This window comes from Rutidosis leptorrhynchoides, chromosome 5 (genome assembly GCF_046630445.1).
Source record: "Rutidosis leptorrhynchoides isolate AG116_Rl617_1_P2 chromosome 5, CSIRO_AGI_Rlap_v1, whole genome shotgun sequence".
In the NCBI taxonomy this organism is placed as follows: Eukaryota; Viridiplantae; Streptophyta; class Magnoliopsida; order Asterales; family Asteraceae; genus Rutidosis; species Rutidosis leptorrhynchoides.
This window is the reverse complement of record NC_092337.1, coordinates 42771543-42795587: the sequence shown is the minus strand read 5'-3', so window position 1 is coordinate 42795587 and position 24045 is coordinate 42771543. Positions and strand designations below refer to the sequence as shown.

At 31.0% G+C, this 24045-nt stretch overlaps 1 protein-coding gene and 1 pseudogene across 1 annotated transcript; one reads left to right on the top strand and one right to left on the bottom strand.

The window, feature by feature from the left end:
- Positions 1–4796: 4796 nt before the first annotated feature.
- LOC139850456 (small ribosomal subunit protein bS21c-like) lies at positions 4797–6253 on the top strand. Its single transcript, XM_071840029.1, has 2 exons — positions 4797–5230; positions 5922–6253. The coding sequence occupies exons 1-2, from the start codon at positions 4797–4799 to the stop codon at positions 6028–6030; spliced, it is 543 nt and encodes a 180-aa protein (XP_071696130.1). The 3' UTR covers positions 6031–6253.
- Positions 6164–24045, bottom strand: part of LOC139850455 (stemmadenine O-acetyltransferase-like) — a 77669-nt pseudogene continuing 59787 nt past the window's right edge.

Below are 24045 nucleotides of genomic sequence, written 5' to 3'. Positions count from 1 at the left end.
TTCAATTATCTTTGACCAATTCCGACGATTCACGAACAAATAATTTTAAATGATTATATATAAACTTGAAATATAATACGACTTAATTGTTATAATTAAAAATGTAAAACTTTATACAAGATAATATTGCTGTTATATTGTTACTTTTAACAATATTATCATTATCATTTACAATTATCATTATCAGTATTGTCAAAAACAATACTATTATTAATATTGTTATTATTATTATCAAAATTATTATTATCATTATTTATCATCTATTATGATGGTTAGTAATATCATTAACATAATATATCATTAACATTATTATTAGTATTATTGTTAATACTTAACATGAACATTAATATAATAAAATATCATTATCATTAATATCAATATTATTATCATTATACAAATAATACAATCTTTTATCATTATCATTAATAATACTATTATTATCATTTTTATTATCATTATTATTATTATTATTAAAAATCATTATTAATATAATTAGTATATTAATATTATTATTATTATTATTATTATTATAATTATTAATTAAATAAAAAGGAAAAGAGACAGATACCTAATTTAGGTATATCATTATCTGTTTTTTTAATTTTTTTATCTATCACGATCTGTATATTTTTGTTCCCTTTCCCGATCGTATCCATTGAGATCTGCTTTCCAATTTTTTCATTTATTTTATCTGCTTTATTTTATTTTATATATTTCTGTCTGTTGGAATTAGGAGTCGACACCCACATCTAATTATATAATCGATCATGAATCATCCTCCATTACTATTATCAATTTAAAACCACAACAAGCTTGGTCTAATGGAATTAAAAACATAAATTGAGAGAAAACATAAATACGTATACCACTGTTCTTCAACTTTTTTTGCAAAAATTCGAATTTGAAATCCATTTGAAAATCCTTAAATGTGGTTTTGTTAGGAATCATCCACTCAATCAATATGCAAACTTTCAAGTCCCAAATCTTTCTAACGAATTCAAATTTTGGAGTCAAAGTTTATTTTAAAAAAGTCAACTGTTTCGTTTTTGGTAAAATTCGAAGTCATTGTGATGTTTCCAGTTAAATTGATGATTGAGAAAGCTTATAGGTATGATTTAGAAACTTTTTCATGTAAGAATAATGAGATAAAACATTCGAAAAATCAAAAATCGAATTTTTCTTTTGCGACGGACAGTAGGTTTCCCATTTTCAATCTTTATTTTTTTTTATTAATTGCACAAAAGGATTGTTACAGGTCATTTATGATTAAGTTTCAAGTCTTAATACAACCCTTGATTCGTTATTACCTAATTTGATCGCTGGTTCGACTTGAAAATAAAGAAGAAAGAAGAAAGAACATAAATACGGGTTATATAAAAATGAATCCGAATTATAACAGAAAAACAGACTTGGAAGCATGGTTAAGGGTGTTAGCGGGGTGAGCGAGAGGTCACGGGTTCGAGTCCCGTCTTGGGCAAAAAAAAAAATAGAAAAGGCTTGTAAGGTAGTTCTCATTAATTATTATTATTGTTATTATTTTTATTATTATTATTGTTATTATTGTTATTACTATTATTATTGTTACTATTAGTTCTTGTTATTATTACTAGTATTACTAGTATTATAGTTAGTGTTATTGTTATTACTAATAAAAGTATTAGTTATCATTTATTATTATTTTCATAATTATAATTACAATTATGATTATGATTATTATTAGTGTTATTACTAATACTATCTTCATTACTATTATTGTTATCAAAATTAACAAAAGTATTATTTTAATACTAACATTTTTATCTTAACAATAATAATAAAACTTTTATTTTAATATTATTACTATCATTATTATTATTATTATTATTATTATTATTATTATTATTATTATTATTATTATTATTATTATTTTTATAAACATCATTATTAATAACATTAAAATTATTATTTTTAACATTTTTATTAATATTATCAATATTTGTATTACTAATAGTATTATCTTTATTGTTATTATTATTTACTATTATCATTATTTTACTAAATAAGTATTAAGTCATATGTATTATACTTATCATATATATCAAATATCAATAAATCAGTTAATTAAAATAGTTTAATAAGACATATAATTTATTGAAATAACAATGACACCATTAATAATATAGTTGTTCAATTACAATTATAGATTTTAATATATAAACTTGATATAGGTTCGTGAATCCGAGGTCAACTCTACATTTGTTCAATGCAGTGATGTGCATATTTACTACAAACTATCGTATCGTATCGTGAGTTCATCTGCTCCCTTTTTATATATATTTTTGGGCTGAGAATACATACGCAACTTTTATAACTATTTTACACGTTAGACACAAGTACTCAAACTTTTATGCTATATACGTGCTTTGGCATGCTAAATCCCTGCCGTAATATCGTTAATTGCTGAGGTATAAGATGCAAGCTTAGTTATTGTGAGTAGCGCTACTGAGAGTGACGTCTCTGTCCATTTGACCGTTGGTCTTTGGATACATAATAATGATTCAACGACACTGACAGTACAAGGTGTCACGGGGTAACTTTGTTTAATCGCGATATTACAAACAGCAACTCTTTCGATTAATATATTTGGTATTAATCAACTTTAAACTGAAATCTTGTGGTCTAATGCTATACTGAACTATTAATTTATGATAAACCTATGAACTCACTCAACCTCATGTTGACTTTTTAAAGCATGTTTATTCTCAGGTACTTAAATGTTGCTTCCGCTGTATATCTGCTGCTTTGATGATGATTGCTTGCTATGCTTGGAGTCTTCATTACATATCATATCAATTAAAGACATTTAATGCTCTAAATACAATGTAATCTATTTATCTTCCGCTGCAAAACTCAATAAAACGTCTCATATAGAGTCGTTCTCGTTTATACAACTGTGATTTGATATAATTAGTCACAAATACCCCATACCCTATTTGGGGGTGTGACACGCCTATCCTCTCACATTTGACCGAGTTGAAGCAGCAGATTCAAGTAATCCTGGGTTCCGTTAACCAAGTAAAGACTACATATCGAGGTACTAGTCATGAACGTCCAACTCGAAGCAGCTACTTCACTCGTGGAACAAAGCAGTGGTCCCCTTAGTCTTGCTAACGCTTTCAAGAATATAATTCACCAAGATACCAAGATGCGCTTAAGACGCTCGCTTCTTATTACTTTGTTCATAGTAAGATCCTCTTGATTATTAAGGTGTTTAACAAGATTCAATTTAATGGATGTATATGTCATCTTCAGAGGAGACCACGGGCGGTTTGCTTCCTCTGTCGTCGTCGGGGTGTTCTTGATGAAGAGAACTTAGAATAAGTTGGATTGGAATTATCAAGAGAACGTATACCCCGTTTGGCTCACGGACTTTAAGGTGGTGTTTGGTTCATGAGATTTGATGGGATTTGGTGGGATTTGTTTTTTAAATCCTTCAAAATACCATGTTTGTTTGGAGTTTTTTAAATACCATGAGAATTTAAAATCCCATGAATAAAGGATTTTAAAATCTTCTCTATCCGTGAGGGATTTGAAATCCCAGTACACATGAAAGTCATGTGGCCCATGTTGATTACCCTTCACCCCTACGGCCCTACACATCTCTCTCTTCTTCTCCGTACACCAACACCACCTAGCACATTTTATTTAGGAGGTGATATTTTCAAATTAAATTTTGATAGATCCACACATATTTTATGTTATCTTCCAAAAATACCCTTCACTGTATTCTATCAAAAAATTTGTATAATACATAATTTAAGGGTACATTTATGTGGATTTATCAAAAAGTGATTTGGAAATATCACTCCCCATTTTATTTAGAAAAAATAAGAACTTGTGATTACTCATTTGAAATTGAAAAAAAAAAAAGCTGGTAGAACTACCCATTCGTAATTACCCAAATCAAGTATTAGCGTCGGATCATCCAAATGATGATGTTATCTCGTTGGATTATTCGCCGGAGTTGCTTGCGTCAACTGACAACGGTCCCGTCAACCATAACGGTGGTAAATGAGCTAAAACCTCTTCTAATTTCTCAACTAGCTCCAGTCTCAACTAGCTCCAGTTTCTCAATTTGCTTGCGATTTAGTGTTTTGATTAGAAATTTTGAGCATGTATTTATTAATTAATCTGATAAAAGGTATGCATTACATACGGTGTTGCACCACCACCAAACAACTATTACGGAAGCCCATTTGCTGCCCATTCGTATGTGTTATCTTATTAAGCCTTTTTATTTTCTAGTTGAAGAATTTCTAATTTGGTCCTTTATTTGTAGAATAAATGTGATGATATGATATGAATAACTGAATATTTATTCAAGTCTTATTAAGTGCCAAATTACTAATTAGAGCTTCATTTATTTGTTAAGCGTCAAGTCTTGTTAAGTGCAGTTTTTTGAATCATTAGCAATCAGTCTTGCAGTTCTTTGAAATTCTTACAAACAAAACTCGAACCAAACAGACCATAGGATTTAAAATCCCAGGATTCGGAATCTCAAGAGATTTCAAATCCCAAAAGATTTCAAATCCTGAGATTTCAAATCCTCCAACCAAACGCTACCTAACAGAATTTTGGTGGAATTAGAATTGAATCTAGACACACATTATGTCTAGATTATTTCAATTCTAGCTTAATCTTATTGGATTTCGTGAGCCAAAGTTGAATTGGAATTCCTATATACGATGGTTTGAAAATGCTTTCAGATATTCTTACCCTTCATTAGTCATAGAGAAACCCCGGTAAAACCCTCATCGATGGCAACGTCACCTTCTTCTTCATCAGCATCATCGCTCTTACACTCTCTCTCCTCACTTTCTCTCTCTTCTTCACCCCACCAACCACCACTAACCACCGTATCCCTCTCTTCCGCCGTCACCTCAGCGTCGTCGAAAACCCTAACGATCAAACCACATCATCTAACTCCGTTGATCCGTGAAATCAGTCCTGATTTACAATCAGTTCTGTTTCCATCACTTGCGTATTCAAACACATTATTCTTCAAAAGGCCGTACAACGTTCAGGTGATCGTGAGTCCTGATGAACCTGAAGAGAGCTTGATTGGTAGGTTTCGTCGTGAGGTTTTTAGAGCAAATATTATACAGGAATGTAAACGCAGGAGGTTTTTCGAGACGAATCAGGAGAAGCGAAAACGGAAGATTCGTGATGCTGCTAGACGCCGATCTAGAAAGTTGCGATTTATTTGTTTATTAATAATTTAATATTAAATAATTTCATTAATGTATTTGTGATGTACAGATTATGTGATTGTAAAATTAGGAGTTCTGAAATTAGGTTTTGATTGATAGGATGGAATGAAGGGATGTTATTGAGATTCTAGAATTAGGAGTTAGGATTTAATTTAATTTAATTAGAGATTAAAGCGATTTGATCTTATAGAAATGTTAGGAGCTAAAATCATTGAAGGGCAAATGAAGAAGAGTAAGTTATAACTTGATATGGTTATAGAAGGGGAATGCATGATTTTAAAGTGATTATTTAGCTTCAAATATATAGAAGATGAATCCATTGATTAAGTAAATTCTTCGGTTAAAGATATGATAGTCAAGCAAGGCTGAATTTAGGGTTTATTTTGTTTAGAAAATAACTATATACTTTTTTTATTATCCTACTTTTTATTGCCCAATTACACTAGTGTTCACCACTACCAGATTCCAAATACTTTCAGGGTATATAAGCTTATAGAGCATTGGTCTAGATTTTTACAAGTTTTGTTTGACTTGACGATGGGTTTCCTTTTTTTCTATATATTCAAGATAATGGTATTCTACTATTGGTAGCAGTTAGATGTCTAATTATATGAACATAGGAGATATGCAATTCATCATAAAAACTTATTTAATTTTGCTTTATACTTCTAGGCGTCCACGACCAGAGGCCAAAAAGGAAGAAGTCTCAAAAAAGAAGGTGGTTGATGATGACCATGACAACTGGGATCTAATTGATGTTGAAGTCCCCTATTGTCGATGAGGGAGACGGTAATTATACTTTTGGCTGACGTAGGTAGGGTTGATCTGCACCCTGAAAACTCTGATTTACTGATGTGCATTTTGTATGCGTTTTGACAACTAATGATTTGGATTATGATATATGACATGCATTTCTATTTCTATTAGTGATTTATAACATCACTAGACAATTTGATTATACAATTTGTGCTCAAATGAAGTTGTTACACAGTTTTAACTATAAAGTTCACACAATAACAGGTCTTGGTAATTAGTATTTGATCCCGAGTCCTGCTACTTGTCTCCACTAGAGTCTTCAATTTGGACGGGTTGGTTGCCTGGTAGGGTTAGGTAACGGGTCGAACCAACAAATGCTTGAAGCTCAACATTCTGCTCAAACTTATGCATATTAACTTAATTCATCACAACCCATGCTTCAATCCCATCATCATTTTTTGAATCCATAAGAACAATGGCATTTTCATTTTCAAGATTTGCCATGCTAACCCAAACTGGCTTTCCCCACCCACAATCAGCTTCACTTAATAAATAGTTACACCAACTGCTGAACCTGAATACAACTACCCCTTCCCGACTCATAAACTTCCTCATCTCTGTAAAATTACATTTCGCTATTTCAAACCTGTTTGGTCCAGTCAGACTCTTCAAATACTCGGTATCAATCTTTTTAAACGAACTTTTCAACTTCACCACAAGACTAGCAATGTCTTGTTCTGTTTGTACATCAGTTACTGCGTTTGCTATTTGAAAAAGGTTTCCAAATTGTTCATCTTTTAACAATGGTTCCATCTTCCTCCTAATATTTACGACATGAAGAGCCACCGAGGTTGTACAGTTAGCTACTGTAGCTGTTGCACACTTCCAGATCAAAGCGGTCACAACCTCGACCCTTGTGGGGTTCAATAGGTTGTGATCCTTCTTAACCACCTCACGTTTCAGTTTGTTAATGGCTAATGAGTTAAACACAAACCTCTTTGTTACAAGATTTGTTAACAAAACATTAACACCCTTCGGTTTTCTAGTGTATTTATGTGACTCAACTGGAGGGAATAGAACTGATGAGTCGAGAATGGGACCGGTTAATGGAGTCTGGACTCCTTTCGTCATTGTGAACCATTGGTTCACAAAGGACGAAAGGCTACAAGTGTGACAACCCGGAAATTTCCGACCAAATTTAAACTTTAATCTTTATCTTTATGTTATTCCGACACGATAAGCAAAGTTTGTAAGTTGAATCTAAAGAATTTCAAACTGTCTTCATACATTCATTTAACCTCAACCAAATTCCAAAGATTCACGAACTATTATACGAACGAATATGATTATATATGTATATGTGTATATATTATAACTTGATAACGTTAACGAAATATTAAGTATAAATACTTTACAATATAGTATTTGGTTCCATATGTTTGTCGATGGAATTCCATAGTAATCAATTGATGTAGTTTTCAACTGTACGAAAACACTTTTTCATATAACGGGACTTGTCTATCTAAACTGCCTTTAAATAAATAAACGTAAGTTGAAATATTGGTTGTAACGTGTATTTGAAACGTGTTCATTAAATATATATGTTTTCAAATTAAGTATACGGTAGTAACACCCGCCTAGTGACGTAATTGATATTTAAAAACGATTAGTACATGTATCCATTTAAATTCTTAAAAAGAAAAACGTTACGCGCTAAACTATTTTCCTAAATGAAATGAAAATAAACTTTGAAAAATAAATAGTTTTGAAAAACTAAATGTTATATAGTTAGATGAAAGATTTTGGATACAAAATTTATATTTCTAAATATATATATATATATATATATATATATATATATATATATATATATATATATATATATATATATTGATCTCGTCATAAAACGTCTTAATTTAAAATAAAATATTTTGGTAAACAGTGAGTCACTGATTTATAGAAGCAAATGACCACGACGCTCAAATTTTATAAGATACATTTTTACAAAGTAATTTATTGATGAATAAATCAAACTATTACTAAAGGTACACGTCGCGTAACGTAAAAGGCTAGTTTTCTAAACTTACGAAAGTGCGCTCGAAAAACCGAAAGTGGTTCATGGGTCGTGAGACCACGACCGTGTCATTTTTGTAAAAATTATATTTTTACCATGAGCGTAAATATAATATAATATTTAATTAATTCTAAAGATTAAATATATTATATATTAATTAATATATAAATAAAACGTGTTATATGTATTATATGTAAAAGATAGGGTGTCGGCAAGTTTGATTAGTCAAAGTGAGCTGTAAAAGGGCCTCATGCGATCGCATGGATGTGATAACCCGGAAAATTTCGACTAATTTAAACCAATTCTCTATATGATTTAATATTATATAAATATATATATATATATATATATATATATATATATATATATATATATATATATATATATATATATATATATATATATATATATATATTATAAGATGTACAAGTAAAACACTAATTGCTACTGTAAAAATGACTTTGCTACAGTAAAACACTATTTGCTACAGTAAAACACTATTTGCTACAGTGAAAACGACTTTGCTACATTGATTTGCTACAGTAAATACTATTTGCTACAGTAAACACTATTTGCTACAATACCACTATTTGCTACAGTGAATCACTATTTGATGTCGACGAACTAGTAAACAAAAACGGAAAAGGCGGCCATGCGATCGCATGGCAAAAACACTGAAAACTCATGCGATCGCATGAGCTACAGTAAATCGAAAAGTACTATAAAAGGCCAGTTTGTTCGACGATATACTTCACACTTTATTTTTATTCTGTAATTTATTTATATTTATATTATAATTATAATTTTAAATTTAAGTTTAATAATAATAAGGTATATACGAGGGTGTTTTTAATTCGGGTTTCAAACCGCTTTAAGCTAAGGAAATATTGGGTATTGTTCGAGGTATTGTTCTTGAATCCAAGGCCAACCATACAGTCGTCTACCAACATTACGTCTACGCAATTTGCCTACAATATTGAATCGCAATATTGAACTGTGAGTTTATAGATCCCTTTTTAAATACTTTAAATATTTTTGGGTTGAGAATACATGCAATTTATTTTAAACGCAATAAGACACAAGTACATACTAAATTCTACACTGAGTTAAACCGAAAATCCCTTAAGCTTTGGTAACTAGTAGCTGCCAGTACATAGGATATGGACTGGTGGGCGCGAATAATTGTATATGGATCCATAGGGCTTGACATCCCCGTCCGAGCTAGAGCGCTAGCCTTTTAACGGACGTATGTTATTTGAGTTTATGACACGTTGGTTTGCGTGTATTAAAACGAATGGGGTAATTATCACTATAGCGTTAAGTTTAGTTACCATGGTGCTCTGTTACGTAGAATCTATTGATAAACTTTTGATGAAATCTTGTGGTCTATCTTTATATATGCTTATGACTCTAGCAATTAAACCTATAACTCACCAACATTCGTGTTGACTTTTTAGCATGTTTTATTCTCAGGTCCTTAGAATGCTTCCGCTGTGATGTGCTTGTTGCCTGCATGGAGTCTCTCATGCTTTGTACAAAGTTTATTGCATTCAAAATAAAACTGCATTGTGTAATAAATAATTGGACTGTGATGTCAACCTGTAAATTAAAGACTTATGTATTTTGGGATTTTGCTTATACCTAAGCACTCGCCCATATGTTTATAACTTTCTATGTTTAGAAAGTCACTTATTTTAATGAATGCAATATTTTATCAAAACGTATCATATAGAGGTCAAAACCTCACTGTGAAATCAATGATTAACGTGCCGCGTCAATAGCGATTTTGACGGGTCGTTACAGTTGGTATCAGAGCTTGAGGTCATAGGGAACCAGAAATTACATTAGTGTGTTTAACTGGTAATTGTTAGGATGCATTAGTGAGTCTGGACTATGACCATATCTATTTTTACTGATTTTTGCTTATCATTTGGTCAAAAACATTATATGTGATATATTTATATGCTAACGTAATTGTTGTTTCAATTATGTGATAGATGACTTCTTCTAATCCTATCATTTTGTACGATTCAGAATCGGACACTGAATCTATTATATCCACAACTGAAAAGGGCGTTCCAATACCTATTAAAGAAGAAATTGTGTTAGCCGGGGAATCTCAACTCCCGGTAAACCCAGAGGAGGTTCCAGATCCACCTAGCTCTAGTTTTCCGGAGCCACAGTATCGTTGGCATGGACCCATGATCCCTGGAGTAAACGAGGATCGTCCATTTCTAAACGAACATGGACATTGGGCCAGATACACCGCCGACGGGCGGGTTGTGAATATATTGCCTGGCAGATTTCGGTTCATGACCACCGGTACATATTCTCGTACACATGATGCAGATAGTTCGTCATCATATTCTCCTACACATGACTCAGATAGTTCGTCATCAGACGAGATCAGTGAGGAGGAGGATTTCGCTAATGAAATAAAAGAAGTCACTAAGGAGAAATTCCAACTTGCTATAGATAATAAAAACAACCACAGTAATAAAAAGACCTTAATTATTAAAAAAGAACAGGACCATTCGATCCGTAACCACCCTTATTGTATTAAACCCACTGAGGCAACGGGTGCCTCAAAACCCCAACCAAAAATTAAATACACTGTCAGAATGTCTGTCGGACCATGTGCACACAAACAATTGGCAGAGAGAACCAAATGGGAAGAAATTTCTGATAGTTCTGAATAAACGACCTCACAATCATAAATCTTCCATGCGCTATTCTATTGCTTATGTGTGCTACTCTATCTTGTTATGTAAAATAAGCATATGTAAAATATCGGTATTGTATGGTATTGTATTATTTTGGTTTATTAATAATAAATGCATGGAATGATTATTTGTATTATTACTACTTCTTATTATTATTATTACATAATAATGTAGTAACTCGCTATAATTTTTCATAGTGGAATATTATTAGGGTTTTAGTAGTTAATTCCTTGTACTAGCTATTATGTATGAACTTAACGGGTAGGTAATACCCTAAAAATAATTATAAAATGCTAATAAGAAAAAAAACTTTTATAATAGATGGTTCATATTATTAATATGCTACGATTAACTATTGACAACTCATTTTACCTATAATATTCTATATGATTAAATTATATCTGTTGTGTTTATTGAAGAAACATGTCTCAAATGTCGGATGCTGAGTTTGAGGAACTAGTCGAGAAACGTGTGAATGAAAGAATTGCTGCAGCTGAGGCAGCAAAAGCAACAAACGAAGCAGCAGCCAAAGCAGCAGCTGTGAACACAAACTCACGAAACGGATGCTCATACAAAACTTTTCAAGGATGCAAACCACATACGTTTAGTGGAACCGAGGGACCAGTTGGTCTAACCCGATGGTTTGAAAAGATGGAGTCCGTTTTCAAAATCAGTAATTGAGCGAACGGAGACAAGTCAAAGTATTCTTCGTGCACGTTGCAAGACGGTGCACTTACTTGGTGGAACATTATGCTAAAGCAGAAGGAATAGATACGGCATATGATATCTCTTGGGAAGAACTGAAAAAGATGCCAATCGAGGAGTACTGTCCTCGAAACGAGATCAGAAAAATGGAATCTGAGTTACGTAATCTGAAGGTTTTCGGCGCGAATCTCAATAACTATGAAAAGCGTTTCATGGAACTAGCCTTGTTGTGTCCCGAATTGGTGCCAAACAAGAAACGAAAGATAGAAATGTATATTGACGGTTTATCGATCAATATCAAAGGAAATGTTACATCGTCCAAACCGAATACGATGCAGGAAGCTATGACAATGGCACACCAACTCATGGACCAGATCACAGAGAGTTCGATTAAGGCACCAATTACCGAAGTCAAGACAACTGAAGAAAAGAGGAAATGGGAAGACTATAAGGGCAAAAGTACTCACCTGAAGAAACAAGAAACTTTTAAAGGTAAACAAGATGGGCAACTGCAAGTCCAAACTATAAGGGACCCCATCCGTTCTGCAAAAGATGTTACACACATCATGCAGGTTATTGCCAAGTGGTCTGTGATAAGTGCAAAAAGAAAGGACATGTGGCGAAAGATTGTTATGCTACCGTTTCTGAAGTAAAGACAAAACCGACCGATGTCAAGAAATGTTTTGGATGCGGGAAGTCTGGTCACTTTATAAATCAATTCCCTGATAAGGAGAAGAACAAAGAACCCGCACGTGGGAGGGCATTTAATGTTAGTACCAGTGAAGCGCGTGAGGATCCTAATCTTGTCACGGGTACGTTTACCGTTAATAATCAACTAGCTTCTATTATGTTTGATACGGGTGCTGATAGAAGTTATATGTGTAAAGACTTTAGTTCTAAACTAAAATGTGCATCATTGCCTCTAGACGATAAATATACTATTGAATTAGCTAATGGTAAACTGATAAAAGTCGATAAAATTTGCCATGGTTGCGAAATAAATCTCGCTGGTGAAACCTTCAAAATCGATTTGATACCCGTAGAATTAGGAAGTTTTGACGTAATCGTTGGCATGGACTGGATGTCCAAAACAAGAGCGGAAGTTGTTTGCGCTGAGAAAGCAATCCGCATCCCTCGTAAGGATGAAACGTCATTAATGATTTATGGGGAGAAGAGCAACTCGAAGCTAAACCTTATCAGCTGTATGAAGGCCCGGAAACTTATAAGAAAAGGTTGTTATGCTATTCTCGCACACGTAAAGAAGATCGATACTAAAGAAAGAAGCATTGATGACATGCCGGTTGTAAGAGAATATCCCGGAGTATTTCAAGAAGAATTACCGGGGCTACCTCCACACAGATGTGTAGAATTCCAGATTGATCTCGTGCCAGGAGCCGCACCTGTAGCCCGATCCCCATATAGACTTGCACCTTCAGAAATGCAAGAATTACAAGACCAGTTGCAAGAATTATCAGACCGTGGATTTATTCGTCCCAGTTTTTCACCTTGGGGTGCTCATATTCTGTTCGTCAAGAAGAAGGATGGATCTATGAGAATGTGCATAGATTACCGAGAATTAAACAAATTAACGATCAAGAATCGGTACCCATTACCGAGGATTGATGATTTGTTTGATAAATTGCAAGGATCAAGTGTTTATTCTAAGATTGATCTATGCTCCGGATATCATCAGCTGAGAGTGAAGGAAGAAGATGTTCCTAAAACCGCGTTCAGAACCCGTTACGGTCACTATGAATTTTTAGTCATGCCTTTTGGATTGACTAATGCTCCAGCAGTATTCATGGATCTAATGAATCGCATCTATAGACCGTATTTAGATAAATTTGTCATTGTTTTTATCGACGACATATTGATTTACTCGAAGAACAAGGAAGAACATGAGCAACACTTAAGACTGGTACTAGAGATACTCAAGAAAGAAGAATTGTACGCAAAATTTTCGAAGTGTGACATCTGGTTACAAGAAGTACAATTTTTGGGCCATGTTGTCAGTAAACATGGAATTAAAGTTGACCCTGCCAAGATCGAAGCCATTAGTAAATGGGAAACACCGAAGACTCCAACACAAATCCGTCAATTTTTAGGTCTTGCTGGTTACTACCGAAGATTCATTCAAGATTTCTCTAGAATTGCCAAACCCTTAACTGCATTGACTCAAAAGGGAAAGAAGTATGATTGGTCCAAGGAACAGGAATCCTCATTCCAGTTATTAAAGAAGAAGTTTGTGACAACCCGGAAATTTCTAACCAAATTTAAACTTTAATCTTTATATGTTTCCAACACGATAAGCAATATTTGTTAAGTTAAATTTCAAGAATTTTAAACTATGTTCATACATTCATTCAACCTCGACCAAGTTCCAACGATTCACGAACCATTAAACGAATATGATTATATATGTATATGTGTATATATATTATAACTTGAAACGTAAACAAAATATTATATTAAATACTTTATATGATTGTATCTGTTTCAAAATGTTTATCAATGGAATTAGAAGATAAGATCAAATGATTGAATTATCAGATATATTGAATTATGATTACAAGTCTCTGTTGAAAGGCCCACGTTGATTTGAGAAATCTTTCCATTTTAACAATATTCGGAAAATGGTAAAGTGATTTATAAATAAGAACAAATTGTCAATCATTGAGAACTAGACAAAGGATAGTGGAAGATTGAATCTCATAAAGACTCGATTGATCTATTTAGTTTCAAACATACAAAAACATTTTCAGTTTAAAAAGAAACTTTATTATTAAAACGTATATAACTTTTATAAATATCTAGAACCACTTTTGACAACTCATTACTTAACTAGTATGATAAAGATAATGATATTTATATTTTATTTTATTAAAAATATATAACGATTTAAATTAATATTATATATATTTATACGCGTATTATACGTACATAGTTTTATACTTTTACTATATTTAAACTTTACATTTACTTTATTTTTACTTTACTTTAACTTTAATAATTCACTTTAATAATTCATACTTTAATAATTCACTTTAATAATTCATACTTTAATAATTCACTTAATAATTCATACTTTAATAATTCACTTTAATAATTCAAAAATCTATTATAAATAGAATTCAATATGTTTCATTATTTCATAGAAACTTGAAAATATTTTTCTCTAAACTCTCTCAATCGATTTACATATATATATTTATTCCGTATTATTTCAAGATATTATTAGTATACATAAAATATTACGACGTAGTGCTGTCCGAGTGATTTCGAAATTGTTTTTCGAGTAGGATAGGATTAAGGAAATTATGGGTTATAGCTATGGAGGTGATTGAGTATGGTTCATGGGTATGCTCGTGAGGTCAATATAGTGTTTATCATTTCCGTTGCATCTACGTACCTTTCCTGCAATATTGAATCTCAATATTGATACGTGAGTACTCATAATTTAACTTTTACATACTAATAGTATATCCCTGACTAGTGCTCGAGTATTTAGGATTATGCATGCTTGTACTTTTGATATTGCCCTTAGACAGGTTAGGTTGAATCTTGAATTAGTTACACTTGCGGTTGAGATAAGGTATAAGATATGCATGTTCTTGGAAAGCTAGCGAAAAATTAAGAACTTTTCCTTTAGATATCGAATGGTTACGATGAACGGATTAGAAGTTATAATCAATTGAATTTTCGATATTTTTATTAAAAATGATTATTATTATCGTCGTTTTTATCGTCGTTCTAGTTTTATCTTATTATTATCATTATTATTATCTTTATCAATAAAAGGGATTTATCATTAAAAATTATTATTTTTTTTATTATTACTATCGTTATTATCATTAAAGTTATAATTAGTATTATTATTATTATCCAATTATTATTATTATTATCATTATTAATATATATATCATTATTTAAAAATGGTTATTGTTATTGTTATTATTATTATTACTATATTATCATTAAGATAATTATTAGTATTATCGTTAATAATGTTATAGTAACTATCATTATTAATATTAGTGTAATTAAAACAAATATTTGTAACACCTAATTATTTTGATTACTATTATTATCATTATTATGAACACGATATAAAAGACGATTAAAAGCTATTAAATGAAACGATTAGGAAATAATGAGTAAGAGTATCATGATGAAATTAAAATATTATAAGATATTGATTTAGATAAAATTATTGTTCTTATTATTTTTATCATTACTATTATTATTAAAAGTATCGTTAAAATTAAAACTATCATTTTAACAAAAATTATCATTTTAATAGAAATGTCATTGTTACTATAAAATATCATTATTATTATTATTTTAAATTGAATTATTATTTTAAAGATAATATTAAAAATTATCGTAAATATTAAAGTTATCATAATTAGAATTATCGTTTTATCATAATGTCATCTTAGTAATTATAAATATTGATATTTTTATAATAATAATTATTATTACAATATAATACAACTTTTACTTATTATCATTATTGATATTATTTTATCAAATAAATATGTGATACAAACATATTTTACTACGTGTAATAACTTACTTTAATAATACCTTATCTCAAAAATCTATTATAAATAGAATTCAATAGGTTTCATTATTTCATAGAAACTTGAAAATATTTTTCTCTAAACTCTCTCAATCGATTTACATATATATATTTACTCCGTATTATTTCAAGATATTATTAGTATACATAAAATATTACGACGGAGTGCTGTTCGAGTGGTTTTGAAATTGTTTTTCGAGTAGGATAGGATTAAGGAAATTATGGGTTATAGCTATGGAGGTGATTGAGTATGGTTCATGGGTATGCTCGTGAGGTCAATATAGTGTTTATCATTTCCGTTGCGTCTACGTACCTTTCCTGCAATATTGAATCTCAATATTGATACGTGAGTACTCATAATTTAACTTTTACATACTAATAGCGTATCCCTGACTAGTGCTCGAGTATTTAGGATTATGCATGCTTGTACTTTTGATATTGCCCTTAGACAGGTTAGGTTGAATCTTGAATTAGTTACACTTGCGGTTGAGATAAGGTATAAGATATGCATGTCCTTGGAAAGCTAGCGAAAAATTAAGAACTTTTCCTTTAGATATCGAATGGTTTCGATGAACGGATTAGAAGTTATAATCAATTGAATTTTCGATATTTTTATTAAAAATGATTATTATTATCGTCGTTTTTATCGTCGTTCTAGTTTTATCTTATTATTATGATTATTATTATCTTTATCAATAAAAGGGATTTATCATTAAAAATTGTTATTTTTTTTATTATTACTATCGTTATTATCGTTAAAGTTATAATTAGTATTATTATTATTATCCAATTATTATTATTATTATTATTATTATTATTATTATTATTATTATTATTATTATTATTATCATTATTAATATATATATCATTATTTAAAAATGGTTATTGTTATTGTTATTATTATTATTACTATATTATCATTAAGATAATTATTAGTATTATCGTTAATAATGTTATAGTAACTATCATTATTAATATTAGTGTAATTAAAACAAATATTTGTAACACCTAATTATTTTGATTACTATTATTATCATTATTATGAACACGATATAAAAGACGATTAAAAGCTATTAAACGAAACGATTAGGAAATAATGAGTAAGAGTATCTTGATGAAATTAAAATATTATAAGATATTGATTTAAATAAAATTATCGTTCTTATTATTTTTATCATTATTATTATTATTAAAAGTATCGTTAGTATTAAAACTATCATTTTAACAAAAATTATCATTTTAATAGAAATGTCATTGTTACTATAAAATATTATTATTATTATTATTTTAAATAGAATTATTATTTTAAAGATAATATTAAAAATTATCGTAAATATTAAAGTTATCATAATTAGAATTATCGTTTTATCATAATGTTATCTTAGTAATTATAAATATTGATATTTTTATAATAATAATTATTATTACAAAATAATACAACTTTTACTTACTATCATTATAGATATTATTTTATCAAATAAATATGTGATACAAACATATTTTACTACGTGTAATAACTTACTTTAATAATACCTATCATATTATCTTTATGATATTAAATGAACCCTATAAATTTTATTACTTAATATATATAAAAGTATATTTTATTATATAAATTTAATATAAAATTTTATTAATTAATAAATAAATTATATTATTTACTCTAATAAATCTTTTAAAAAATATTTAAAAATATAAAACGACGATATTTAAACTATATATTAATCATGTATAGATTTTTGGAAATTATTTTGAGTCAAATTTACTTTTGTTGACTTTTGCATATTAGTCTCGAGCATTAGGATTGTGGTACACTATGACTTGACCTAATTTGTTAGACAAATATTGACCAACACATAAATATATATAATTAATTTAGGTTCGTGAATCCGAGGCCAACCTTGCACGTGTTCAATGACGTTATATGTATTTTTACTACGAAATACAGTATGGTGAGTTTCATTTGCTCCCTTTTTAAATGATTTTGCAATATATATTTTTGGGACTGAGAATACATGCGCTGCTTTTATAAATGTTTGACGAAATAGACACAAGTAATTGAAACTACATTCTATGGTTGAATTATCGAAATCGAATATGCCCCTTTTTATTAAAGTCTGGTAATCTAAGAATTAGGGAACAGACACCCTAATTGACGCGAATCCTAAACATAGATCTATTGGGCCTAACAAACCCCATCCAAAGTACCGGATGCTTTAGTACTTTGAAATTTATATCATGTCCGAAGGAGGATCCCGGAATGATAGGGGATATTCTTATATGTATCTAGTTAATGTCGGTTACCAGGTGTTCGCCATATGAATGATTATTTTTGTCTCTATGCATGGGACGTATATTTATGAGAACTGAAAATGAAATTCTTGTGGTCTATTAAAATGATGGAAATAAATGATTATGATAAACTAATGAACTCACCAACCTTTTGGTTGACACTTTAAAGCATGTTTATTCTCAGGTGTTAAAGAAATCTTCCGCTGTGCATTTGCTCATTTTAAAGATATTACTTGGAGTCTTTCATAGCATATTTCGAAGAACGTTGCATTCGAGTCATTGAGTTCATCAAAGATTATTATTAAATCAATTTATAGTTGGATAGTGGATACTATGAAATGGTATGCATGCCTGTCAATTTTCGATGTAAAGAAAGTTGTCTTTTAAAAACGAATGCAATGTTTGTAAAATGTATCATATAGAGGTCAAATACCTCGCAATGTAATCAACTATTGTGAATCGTTTATAATGTATATGAACGGGTCCTTTCAGTTGGTATCAGAGCGGTGGTCTTAGCGAACCAGGTCTGCATTAGTGTGTCTAACTGATAAGTCGATAGGATGCATTAGTGAGTCTGGACTTCGACCGTGTCTGCATGTCAAAAGTTTTGCTTATCATTTTGTGTCAAAAATTAACTACTTATCATCCTCAGGAAATTACCTGCTTATCATTTTTAGTCTAAGACACGTCTTGCTGCATTGATTGCATGAATAGTGTATAGACCAAAAAATTCATATCTTAGCATATCTGCTAAATCATATCTTATCGTATCTGTTACTTTAAACTTTGCCTGACATATCTCGCAAAGTCCTCCGTAATCTACGAAATCTTTTGATATATATATATATATATATATATATATATATATATATATATATATATATATATATATATATATATATATATATATATATATATATATATATATGTATATATATATATATATGTATATATATATATATATATATATATATGTATATATATATATATATATATATGTATATATATATATATATATATATATATATATATATATATATATATATATATATATATTCTATGTAATTAGAATACCATCCGTTAGCCAAAATCATTTCATATCGAAAAAAAAAAATCCTTTATCCAATCGTACGAAATGGAATTCGTCATCAGTTCAAGTCACTCAGATTCCGAAATGGAATCCCATTCAAGCTCCGAAAGCAGTGTGACCGGAATAGATCAACCAATCAGTCATCACCTATTCTGGATGAATTGGGGATGGGTTCGTAGCCTCCTCTATCATTGGAGACAAGAAGAAGGTGATCCCTTCCATCCACCACATTGCCCTCTTAACGAAGAACCTGAAGCACTTACCGGCAAACCTGTCTGAATCACCATTTTTTCGCTCATTTCCAGAGTATCTCGTCACGATTATATATTACATCAAATTTTAGATTTTATTTATCAGCTCGTCCGAAACGACAATCACCCCGGTGTAATAGAAGAAGTCAACGAGATTCGGGTAGTGGCTTTGGAGAATATGGTGCAGAGATTACAAACACCAGCAGCAGCATCAGCAGCATAACCAGTACCACCATCATCAACGCCAACAGTACCATTACCACCTCCAACCACAACCGCATCGTAAACCTCAACTTCACAATCTGTCCCACGAGCATCAACGTCATACGCACCATAGATACCAATGAGTACCAACAACAATAACTGACGAAGTATTAATTCATAACTTCATTGGAGAAACATTCCGCGGCGATTATGTAATCTCTAAAGTCTCAGAGATTATCTAATCTAGCCCTAACCATAAATCAGTTATGCGAACCAAAAATGATAGAAGGAAGAGTAGAAACCCTGACAAAAATGGTGTGTGATTAACAAGCTAAACTTGCTTTACCAACAGCATCAACAGTACCGTCAGCGTTACCAGCATCGTCAGTACAGTCAACATCCGAATCAACAACACCGATAACATCACAAACTCCGTCAGTTCAAGAATCACTGTGGACATCATTACGAATCAATAACGTGTATATTGTATCAACGAGTTATGAAGAATTAACTCATTCCCTCTGAAGAAATTATGTGTATATTATATATATATATATATATATATATATATATATATATATATATATATATATATATATATATATATATATATATATATATATATATATATATATATATTGAAATAAATCTTTACGTGCTAAGCTATTGTGTGTGAATCTTAACTACTCGGTTAATTCATATTACAAATATGCAATAATGTACGTCCTTCGGCCGCAACTTAACCAGCGTTAACTACAATCTCTGTCGCAATTCAACAAATTCCAATTCATAATAAATCAAGTATATATTTGATTTTACACTTTCATCATCGATGTACCCGAAACTTTTCAGATAACATCATTCGTACTTTGCGAAATTCACAAGAATTCCACGAACCGAACATCATACATCAACAAATAACGAAGTATTGATTCATAATTTCAATGTCATTAAAGAAATACTGCGTAAAAGTTATGTACTTTTTAAAGCCTTTAGGGAATATTCAATTCTAGTTTCAACCGTAAATCAAATGAGTTTAATTTAACATTAACTCATTAAATTTATGTTACATCTGAAGAAAATATACATATATATATTTTCATAAAGACTGTAATAAAATTCTTTTGTAGAAAATATTAATTGTGAAATTTTTCTTAACGGGTAGGTAATACCCGAGAGATATATATAAATTCACAATTAATATGTTACATTCTTCGAATCTGATTCAGCAAATCATCCATTATACTCCCTACTTTCACAACAATATATATTATTTTATAGAAATCAAAACAACCATACTCATTCAAAATTTAATTACATATTCTGATTTTGAAATCTCAAAATTCAACTTGAGATATGACCAGAATCATCACTCTTAGATCCTTACATCTTTCACAAGCTATATTTTGACTTCAAAACTGTGTTAGAATATCAAATGTATGTTAACGATTACAATCTGTGTTCAAACCCTTCGAAAATTTCTGAAGACACTTCGAATGATGAGCAATCGAGATGATGATCCAACCACATGTTACCCACAGTTATGTACCCGAAAAACTCTTGAAACCAAAGTAAAAGTTTAAACAACGTATCCACGTCAGATTCTCTGGCATTTATTAGCAAAAATAACTTTGCGACTCCTATTCAAAGTAGCCAGTTTTGTCACAGCTCCAGCAAATCAACTTCGACTTTTCAGTCAGACTAACCTTATTATAACCTTGAGATATACACCAACGTTACCAGGGAACCTTTTACATTCCACCACATTATTAGCAGATGTACCAACAACTTCATTACCCTTTGACTTTAGCCTCTCCAAGAAGTCATTATAATTATTCATTGAAACCCCATCATTTACTCATTCGCATCTTGTAATGAGAATTACCATACGAATCATTAGAAATTAGCAATCAGTATTTTGAAATCTCGCAGCATGTCTACGCCAACAGTTATATGTGTATATATAACGTCTATCTTCTGGACTTAATTTGAATGTGAAGTTTCTGAAAAACACTCCGAACTACGAATTGGTTCTCCGAAAATGGAAAAAAAACACTCCGAACTACGAATTGGTTCTCCGAAAATGGAAAAAAAAAATGCTGATGAAGCAGCAAAAACTATAAACGACTTTAAACGGTAAAAGCTGGATGATAATGATGAAGTGTACTGGCAAAGCGCAGAAAAAGAGAAGTTTTGGAACTGGAAAACGGATTGAGCAAAGTAGGAAGGAGGCTGTGGACAAATTACAAAGACTGAACCTGACTTCAAAGGATCCAAATGATTCAGTACCTGCTGAAGTCATTAACGAATACCTTGCTCCAGACTCTAAACCCCTGCGGACAATATTCTTCATCATCCTCTAATATTAGAAATTCTAAAATATCATCATATCTTTCATTATAAATATCCTCCATATTTCTGAAGATATTTTCTTAATTTTTCTTATTTGAAATCATTTACCTCTTCGCGCTATCTGTATTACATCATAAAAGAAACTATTTTAGTTTCTAAATTCTGAAACATTCAAGTTTAAAATAGGAATATTTTGAAGTAGTGTTGGGAACTGAAGCATGAATTAGTATAATATAATGACACTTGATCAATGTGATTATATTACAGTAAGTCATGCTGAGTTTCTAAATAGAACGTGATGATTCACAGATCATAACATCATCATGTGCCATGTTATACGACCCTTGTATTCTATTTAACCTCTAAAATATCAAGAAAATATTTCTTGATGATTCGGCCTTTTCCAAGGTATTCTAGTAATTTGACAAGTCAAGATCGTGCCATCACAATTTTCTTCCTAGAACATTAACAATGTTCATTCCGAAATTCATATCTGTGAATTCTGGACCATTACAAGCGGTGCTTAATAGCAAGAAGAAGAAACGAAAGGACAAAACTCCGAAATAGAAATTGGGGTATAAATTGCAGCAAATAAAAAAGAGCATTAACTGTGAATGATAATGATTATAGAAGACAGAAGCAGAGACTTTGAAATATAAGGGAACATATAAAGCCCAACAACAAACCATAAATTATAAACCATATATATCGATGCATATAGCAATATAAAGACATGGGAGAACTAGAAACACTATAAACCCAAGAGTATAGTAGAAGTAAATAGATTCTTCCGGCGGTAGATGAAAAAGAAGAATGACCGATATGAAAGTTAGAAGTATATCGAGAATCAGAAGTGGATGGAGCATATTGATGAATACTTTAAAATATGAGTTGCGGGGGAAAGAATAGAAGGTGATGAAACATGACTAGGAACTTAGAAATCAATAGATTTAACTCACACAATGGCGAAATAAGTGAATCAAACCCTCTAGTGAATAGGTTAAGTTTTTTTTATTAATTTAGTCAAACCATAAGTAAATCAAGTGTGATTAGATCAACACCTAGAGCTATTATTCACCACCTGGGAAATTTGGACTGAGAGAGATTCGGAGGAGCTCACTAGATCTGAGTGTGTGTAACAAATGAGAGGCTTAACCTAAAATGAAGAACATAAGACTTTATATGCCCCTGCTGTTGACTCACCCATATGATTCATTCATCACACGTACGAGTTGGCTTCATCAGCCGTACGGGTGATCACTCACTCGTGTCTTCTCATTTAGATTGTAATTGTGACCTAGCTCAGCATCAACCGTGCGTATGTTCCTGTCAGCTGTGCTAGTGAGGCTTCACTCGTACGTCTGACTAAGTCTAACATAGTCAAACATCTAAATCTCATTCCTGCAATTCCTGTAACCACATACAAACACGGATAGGATAATAACGAGCAATCATGGTGGCCTGTAAACTGTTGTACCTGCAATAGACGTGGGTAGATGTCTAGGGACTTGCATAAAATGCATCAACAGAAGGTGTGAGTTGTAAAGAAACGAAGGAGGTGAATTTATAAGAAAATCTCCGACAGAACAATTAAAATGGACGATCGCATTTAAAGCGGATCCTAATTCCCTTGATTACCGGAGAGTCAAATCTTATTAAGAAGATTTTCTTCAAATCCCTTAAAATCTGGGAATCAATCATATCTACGTCAAATGATAAGATGAATCTACACTTACTCATTTCACTCTTCTATGTTAGCTTCATTCG